Source organism: Musca autumnalis, unplaced genomic scaffold, assembly GCF_047663935.1.
Source record: "Musca autumnalis isolate F117 unplaced genomic scaffold, ASM4766393v1 scaffold_4, whole genome shotgun sequence".
Classification (NCBI taxonomy): domain Eukaryota; kingdom Metazoa; phylum Arthropoda; class Insecta; order Diptera; family Muscidae; genus Musca; species Musca autumnalis.
In genome coordinates this window covers 223,105,602-223,114,463 of record NW_027411977.1, presented here as the reverse complement: position 1 = coordinate 223,114,463, position 8,862 = coordinate 223,105,602, and the positions used below count along the sequence as shown (strand labels likewise).

The 8,862-nt window shown below is 36.2% G+C and overlaps 1 protein-coding gene across 1 annotated transcript in view; it reads right to left on the bottom strand.

Moving 5' to 3' along the window:
• Positions 1–6,692: 6,692 nt before the first annotated feature.
• LOC141400740 (uncharacterized) overlaps positions 6,693–8,862 on the bottom strand; it is an 85,589-nt gene continuing 83,419 nt past the window's right edge. The window contains exons 2-4 of the mRNA XM_073980193.1: positions 7,141–7,371; positions 6,908–7,081; positions 6,693–6,842 (exon numbers count right to left, since the gene is read on the bottom strand). Coding sequence (XP_073836294.1) covers positions 6,693–6,842; positions 6,908–7,081; positions 7,141–7,347 — 531 coding nt within the window. The 5' untranslated portion in view covers positions 7,348–7,371. The remainder of the gene's footprint in view (positions 6,843–6,907; positions 7,082–7,140; positions 7,372–8,862) is intronic.

Here is an 8,862-nt window from a genome sequence, read left to right as displayed (position 1 = left end):
AAAAACCCGATTAAGTGGAAGAGATACTAACTCTCTTAGTTTCTCAAATCAACAACAACAATTTGTTCGCCCACCAACAACCAACAAATTTTCTAAAAATTCTAATATTTTGGCACAACAACATCAACAATTTGTACCACCAACAACAAACAAAGATTTTTGTAATAATACCAGTTATAGTTCTGCATTTCAACAGAACAATGAATTGTTTACTGAGAGTAAAATTTCACAGCTCACCGTTGAACTTTTAAAAATAAATTAGGAGATTGCAAAAATAAATCTGAGCAGTTTAATGTAATTACTCAATTGGCAATCAAATATATTTATTCCAAAAATTCTGTGTAATTTAATGGACTCTAAACTAAATTTAATGATTTGGAATGCAAGAAGCATTCGAGAAAAGAAAAATGAATTGTTTGATTATTTAGTTCAAAAAAAGATAGATGTATGTATTGTAAGCGAGACATGGCTTAAATGTCATGACAGATTTAATCATTCTTTGTATAAATGCTTTCGATATGATAGACCCATTCAAAGAGGTGGTGGTCTAAAAGTCGCTTAGCAAATATCAATACTAAATTAATTGAGAATGTTGTAATAGAATTGTCATTAAATGATAATGAGATTTTGACAATTATAGGTGTTTATTTTCCTGGCGGTCGTTCTAACAGTTTAAATAAAGCTGATTTCAAGAGCGATTTAAGAAAAATTATTGAGCGTTAGTGGTAATTATTTAATCTGTGGGGATTTAAACAGTAAACACAGGGATTGGGGATGTTTTAGAGCAAATTCTTGGGGAAACATTTTATCTGATCTCTCACTTTTTCTGCCTTTCTCTATTCTTTTTCCAAATAACCATACACATTTTCCTAGTGCATCCAGATGCAGACCATCTACAATAGATTTACTACTCACAAATTCCGCACGTTTAATCTTAAAGTAACCAATGCTTTAAATTCAGATCACCTGCCTGTTTTGTTTTCGGTTCATTCACATTACTTGTCTAGAAACCAAAATATAATTTTTGATTATTCAAAGACGGATTGGAGTAAATTTAATGATATTTTATTAACCTCCATTAGGAAAAATTCTGTGTTCTCAAAAATTTCAAGCTCATCAGACGATATAGATCGTAAATTGCATCATTTTTCTAATTATATTCTGTCTGCAGTAGATAATTCCACTCCTAAAAAACGTAAATTTTCGAAACACATAAACCTTCCAGCGTATATATTAACTTCCATAAAAAGAAGGAACTATTTTAAACAGCAGTGGCATAGATATCGCCACACAAACGATTTTATTATATACAAGGAATAGTATAAGCTCGTTAAATTTGATATTTTGTGTTTCAAAAATGAAGTTTGGAACAAGAAACTGAAGAAAAAAAGAAAAAACAAGCTATTCCTCCAATTATAAATTCGGACACTATTCACTTCATCGATGTGTCAAAAAGTCAACAGTTTGCTCAACAATTTTTGTCTAATCACAAAAGTTCTGAGCACATTAAATGCCAAAACACAGAACGTATTGTTTCAAACGTTGAGTTGTCTGAAATAAAAGCAATTATTAAAAGCACAAAACCCAAAAAATCATGCGGTTTAGATGGTATTAAAAACTTATATATTAAGAAATTGTCTGACAGAAATTTGGTTCATTTAAAAGACATTTTTTGTAGTTGTTTACGACTGCAATATTTTCCTTCAGCTTGGCGCAAAGCAAAAGTAATTCCCATTCCAAAGACGGGAAAGCCGCCTGAAAAGTAAAATTTTTGAAAAAATACTTAAGAAAAAGCTATGGAACTTTGTGCAAGAAGTAAACATCTTGCCTGACGAGCAGTTCGGTTTTAGACCCTCGCATAGCACAACTCAACAGGTTAAAAGAATCACAAACTACGTTAACAAACAGTTCAAATTGAAGCAATCTACATCAATGGTTTTGGGTGACGTAGGGGATGGAAGATACCAAGGAACGGTCCTGACCGGTTTTAACATGGCAAAGCCCAGGATTTATCTTGGTCCCTCTTTCATCTCAAGTGGACACTGACCTCCCCGTGGTGTCACCTGGGGAACTGCCTTTAACACCCATTAAATGTAGTGAGCTAACATGTGCCGCGCGTTCACCCATAAGAACGTTAAAAACTTGGGTTTGGGCGTCGGGTTAGTAACCCTCCCCTAGAAAAAAAAACAGCCTACTATGAAAAAACGAAAGAAAAGAAAAACAAACCCCTCTAAAGTTGACGAACCCCGCAAACGTTTTAAGGACCATGATCTGCGAATCTGCACCTGGAATGTTCGCACTCTTTATAGAGAAGGTGCAGTCTTCGCATTGGCAGACGTACTTGGAAAGTACAAAGCCGATATTACTGCCATACAGGAAATACGATGGATTGGGAAAGATGTCACAACAATACCTAAAGGTGACGCACTGTATTATAGCTGCCATGACACAAAGCATGAGTTTGGTTGCGGTTTTGTAGTTGGTCGGAGGTTAAAACATCTGGTCTCCAGCTTCACCCCAGTGAATGAAAGACTTGCTACAATTCGATTTAAAGCAAAATTCTTCAACATCAGCTTTATCTGCGCTCATGCCCCAACCGAAGACAAGGACGAACAGACCAAAGATATATTCTACGAGAGCTTAGAAGAAACATATGACCGTTGTCCTGCCCATGACATTAAAATTGTTCTAGGCGATTTTAATGCCAAAATTGGAAAGGAGAATATCTTTGGACAAACAGTTGGTAAATTCAGTCTACATAGTGAAACATCAGACAATGGAATGAGGCTGATAGACTTCGCAGCGGCAAAAAACATGGTAGTTAGCAGTACCAGATTTAAGCATCTCGATATTCATAAGGGCACTTGGCTGTCTCCAGACCAAAGAACAATAAATCAAATTGATCACGTTGTGATAGATGGAAGACATTCATCGAGCGTGTTGAATGTACGATCGTTCCGAGGAGCAAACATAGATTCGGACCATTACCTCGTTGCAGCAAAGGTACGTACCCGTCTAAACGTTGCAAATAAAGCACGGACAGACACAACACGAAAGTTGGACATCGCCAAGCTGCAAACACAACAGATAGCCACAGCATATTCCACTCAACTGACCCAATTGCTTAATGATAGCGCTTCTCGTCCCGATAACATATCAGCAGAATGGCAAAATATTGCCCACTCCATGCAAACAGCCGCAAAATCAGTACTTGGATACCAGAGATCTCCACCAAAGAATCCGTGGTATGACCAGGAGTGCCGTGCTGCTACCGAAGAAAAAAATGCGGCATATAGGGCTACTTTACAATCAGTAGCAACGCGTAGCGCACGAGAGAGGTATCGGGAGAAACGGGGGAGGAGAAACGTCTTTTCGCAGGAAAAAGAGAGAAATGGAAAAGAGGGAGTGTGAACAAATGGAGATGTACAGGAGACAGAACGAAGTCCGAAAATTCTACCAAAGAGTGAAGCATCAAACTGATGGCTTTGGTACAGGAATATCCTCCTGTAGAGATCAACAAGGTAATCTGGTAAGAGAAAGAACATTTTTCCAAAACTGTTGGTATCCGATAGCAGTGAAGACGGCGAAGATACCACAGATCCAATCCCAGATGATGGTATTGAATGTTTACCGCCCAGCCAAGATGAGGTAAGGACAGCAATAAACCGGCTGAAGAATAATAAGGCGGCAGGAGCAGATGGCCTACCAGCCGAGCTGTTCAAAACCGGAGGCGACACGCTGATAAGGTGTATGCATCAGCTAGTTAGCACCATCTGGCAGGAAGAACACGTACCCGACGATTGGAACGTGAGCATCCTATGTCCAGTCCACAAGAAGGGTGATAAGACTGTGTGCTCCAATTATAGGGGCATAAGTCTGCTCCCTATTGCATATAAGATAGTATCTGGCATATTGTGTGAGAGACTAAAGCCTATGGTCAATGAAATTATTGGACCCTATCAGTGCGGCTTTAGACCTGGCAAATCCACCATTGACCAGATATTTACCTTGAGACAAATCCTGGAAAAGACCCAAGAAATGCAGATCGACACCTTCCATCTTTTCGTCGATTATAAAGCAGCATTCGACAGCCCTATACGTTCAAAGGTGTTCCAAGCCATGTCTGATTTTGGTATTCCTGCAAAGCTCATTCGACTTTGTAGAATGACATTAACTGAGACGAGATCCTCAGTTAAAATTGGAAAGAACCTCTCCGAAGAGTTTACTACCAAAAGAGGTTTCAGACAAGGAGACGGCCTGTCGTGTGATCTATTCAACATCCTACTGGAAAAGGTCATACGAGACGCGAAGGTCAGAAGAAATGGAACGATATACACGAACAGCCACATGTTACTGGCTTATGCCGACGACATTGACATCATGGGTCGATCGGTAAAGGAAGTAACTGACACCTTTGCAAAAGTCGAAAGAGAATCTGCTAAAGTTGGTCTGGCAGTAAACGGCGTAAAAACTAAGTTGATGGTATCGACGCGTAATATGTCCATAAACACCGCACCATCTGTGAATGTTGGTACCTATAATTTTGAGGTAGTAAAGGACTTCGTCTACCTCGGCACCGCCATAAACACAACAAATAACATCAGTTGTGAAATACGAAGAAGAATAGTGTTGGCTAACAGATGCTACTTTGGGCTGAGTAAGCAGTTTAGGAATAAAGTCACCTCTCGTCAAACAAAAATAACACTGTACAAAACACTGATACTACCCGTGCTAATGTATGGTTCCGAAGCATGGGTACTTGCTCAAGCAGATAAGGCAGTGCTTTGTGTGTTTGAGAGAAAAATTCTTCGAAAGATCTACGGGCCAATCTGTGTTGACGGCGAATATCGGCGTCGTATGAACATCGAGCTGTATCAACTATACAATGACATCAATATAGTTGAACGAATCGAGATACAACGATTGCGATGGCTAGGCCATGTTATAAGAATGAGTGATGATGAACCCGCTAAAAAGGCGTATAAATACGGGCCGCATGGAGGTTCTCGCAGATCTGGAAGGCCAAAGCTTAGTTAAACTTATTCAATCGTTTTTAAATAATAGATCATTCTGTATTAGCATTGATCAAGATGTATCTGAATTTCTTAATATACCTGCAGGGGTTCCCCAGGGCTCTGTTTTAGGTCCACTGCTATACCTCATATACACATCGGATTTTCCAAAAACTGAGCATTGCGAATATGCCTTTTTTGCCGGCGATTCTACAATTATATCTTCCGGGCTAAATGCTCATGATATTTTATCACGTCTTCAATTCGCTCTAAATGAAATTGTTAATTATTCTATAAAGTGGAAAATCAAAATAAACGCCACCAAATCCCAAGCCATATTTTTTACAAAGAAAAGAAAAACGCAATTCACCCCACAGTCAAACCTAAATATGTTTAGAAATGACATACAGTGGTCGAAATCTGTAAAGTATTTAGGTGTTATTCTAAATTCAAGGCTGACATACAATGACCATGCCTCTAATATAATACAAAAAATGAACATTGCAATTAAATTATTATACCCTTTAATAAATCGCAAGTCGGAATTGAGTTTTGAAAACAAAATCAGTATTTTAAAATTAATTTTCCAACCCATAGCTCTTTATGCATGTCCCGTATGGGGAAAATGTGCTAAATCTCACATTAAAAAGATACAAGTCTCTCAAAATAAAATTTTGAAAATGATGTTAAATCTACCTAGATATTTCAGAACAAAAGAATTACATGAATTGTCTCATACTGATTTTATTTTGCAAAGAATAGAAGTAATTTCGAAAAATTTTGAAGAAAAATGTACTTTGAATGAAAATTCGCTTGAAAATACTCTCTTTGATAACTAGATGAATCTATTTACTCTATAATTTATTGAAGGTTTTTTTTCACTATCTTTTCCTTCTCCATTGTGTCTACATTTATTTATTAGTAACTATACAACATATTCTATAGCACATGTATTATAGATGTAAGGTTGTTTTAACCATCTCTTTAAGCTAATTATGTACATATTTTAAATTAATAAAGGAAAAAAAAGAAGTCTCTCTTTGTCCTTTGAAAAAATCCTTTTTTTATTTTGTATCTTTTCATATTAGCTTTTCTCTCAGTTTAATGTTCTGTCCTAGTGTGCGCCTGCTAGTGTGTATCTGTAGCTCTTATCATCATTTTTAAATGATTTCTCTTTGCCGAACTGGTGGCATGGATGGTGGATGAAAAAGTCCAATGAAGATTGTAAGCTTGTAATGTAAACTCTCGTATTTCCTCTTTCATTAATGTTGTGAATTGCGGTTTCGATTTCCATGGAAACTCCCGTAAACTGTAAATGTATTTCACTTGAAAAGGAAATTTACAAGTGGGAATTATGCAAAGCGAGATAAAAAATGGTCTGTACGAAATGAACAGAAAGTTGTTGATGTTCACATTTCGTGATGGTTCAATGCGCTGTGGAAGGCTCGCGCTAGAAGTACAGATCTATCTCACTTGAGCCTGGCTATAATGAGGTTATAGGCGCAATATTAGCTAGTTTTTGGAAAGTCACAATCGACTGGTCTGAATGCTCATCTTGAGTTGTGGCATTCGGTTCTTAGTATACCGTTTACTATAATTACAATTTTTGCTTTTGTTATTACATTTATTATAAACATTATAATTTTTTAAAAAAAAATATGTGTATTTTGAATGCTCCGTCTATTCCAAAATTTGCACATAAGCACGTATTTCAGCCTTATAATTATTATAGGCAGCCACCTTTACCTTAATCATATATTCATCCGAGGGGAAAGGTATTAGCTTGAACATTTCACCATCCAATACCAGATTTTCCACAATAATGTCATGCTAATGGAAAACAAAGAATAAATGGTAAATAATTTTTCCTCCTTCTTCGCACCACATTCCCTTACCTCAAATGGACATGTGTGATTGATATTGGACGCTGGGCCAATCATTTTGAAAAATAATATTTTCCAAAAAATAAATTTATTGGGATTTTTATAGAAACGGCAAAAATCCACAGTGTTGTTGTACATAAACGGCCGATAGCCATTGCTGCCCTTGCGAAGGAGGGCAGCATTGAACTGCTTAAACGAAGGATGAGAAAAAATTAAAAATAATAATTTTTTTAACAAATTCTTACCGAAACATTCGTAACCGGTGTCTGATGCAATGCCACATGAAGGAATAATGCTGAGCTAAAACGCGACAATGCCTTCAAACGACATTTCGTTACGGTGGCAAATGGTTTATCAAATTCAAAACATTCTAGGCGAGTGAATTTTGCATTGAGAGCCAGGGAAATTTGTAAAATTGTCAATGTTAGAGCGAAAATGATGAAGCTTTTCATGACTTCTTTGAATGATTGTTAAAGCTAAAATAAAACAAAAAACCGAAAAAATCAACCTATTTATTTAATGCCATTCAATTAAGGTAACTTATAATAAATATTTTTAATTAAAAAATCGAACATGTGTAACGCATCACAGGTCATGTTGTCGATTATAGATAGCCAACAACGTTTCGTAATTGGCATTAACTGGACCGTGACCTCATAAGGCGAACTTAAAGTGAGATTTAAATCAACGCTTATTGGTGTGTTAGGTTGCTGTAAAAATTGTTTAAAAAATCCACGCTTATTGGTGTGTTAGGTTGCTGTAAAAATTGTTTAAAAAATCCACGCTTATTGGTGTGTTAGGTTGCTGTAAAAATTGTTTAAAAAAATCCACGCTTATTGGTGTGTTAGGTTGCTGTAAAAATTGTTTAAAAAATCCACGCTTATTGGTGTGTTAGGTTGCTGTAAAAATTGTTTAAAAAATCCACGCTTATTGGTGCGTTAGATTGCTGTAAAAATTCTTTAAAAAATCCACGCTTATTGGTGTGTTAGGTTGCTGTAAAAATTGTTTAAAAAATCCACGCTTATTCGTGTGTTAGGTTGCTGTAAAAATTGTTTAAAAAATCCACGCTTATTGGTGTGTTAGGTTGCTGTAAAAATTGTTTAAAAAATCCACGCTTATTGGTGTGTTAGGTTGCTGTAAAAATTGTTTAAAAAATCCACGCTTATTGGTGTGTTAGGTTGCTGTAAAAATTGTTTAAAAAATCCACGCTTATTGGTGTGTTAGGTTGCTGTAAAAATTCTTTAAAAAATCCACGCTTATTGGTGTGTTAGGTTGCTGTAAAAATTCTTTAAAAAATCCACGCTTATTGTTGTGTTAGGTGGCTCTAAAAATTCTTTAAAAATCCACGCTTATTGTTGTGTTAGGTGGCTCTAAAAATTCTTTAAAAAATCCAAGCTTATTGTTGTGTTAGGTGGCTCTAAAAATTCTTTAAAAAATCCAAGCTTATTGTTGTGTTAGGTGGCTCTAAAAATTCTTTAAAAAATCCACGCTTATTGTTGTGTTAGGTGGCTGTAAAAATTCTTTAAAAAATCCACGCTTATTGTTGTGTTAGGTTGCTGTAAAAATTCTTTAAAAAATCCACGCTTATTGGTGTGTTAGGTTGCTGTAAAAATTCTTTAAAAAATCCACGCTCTTGCCTTAAAAAAATATTACATTCTACTATTTTCCTATTTGCTAACAATCCCTGCCTATTTTGATTGTATTTTTTTTTCTCCGTGAGAAGTGTGGAACTGTGGTTGGGGGGCTAGAAGAAGAACCAACCATATTTGCATTCCATCATCATCATCTGCATTGGCTCCTTTACACTGGCTACAATTTCAATTAACAATACTGGTTTTTTCTCCTGCCCCTATTTGCATATTGCAGCTCTGTAGCTGTGCCAGTGAAAACATTGAAATTGGACAGGTATACAAAATGCAAATAGGACTCAGAAAAAATGCATGGAAATTTATAGTTTTTTTCGCACA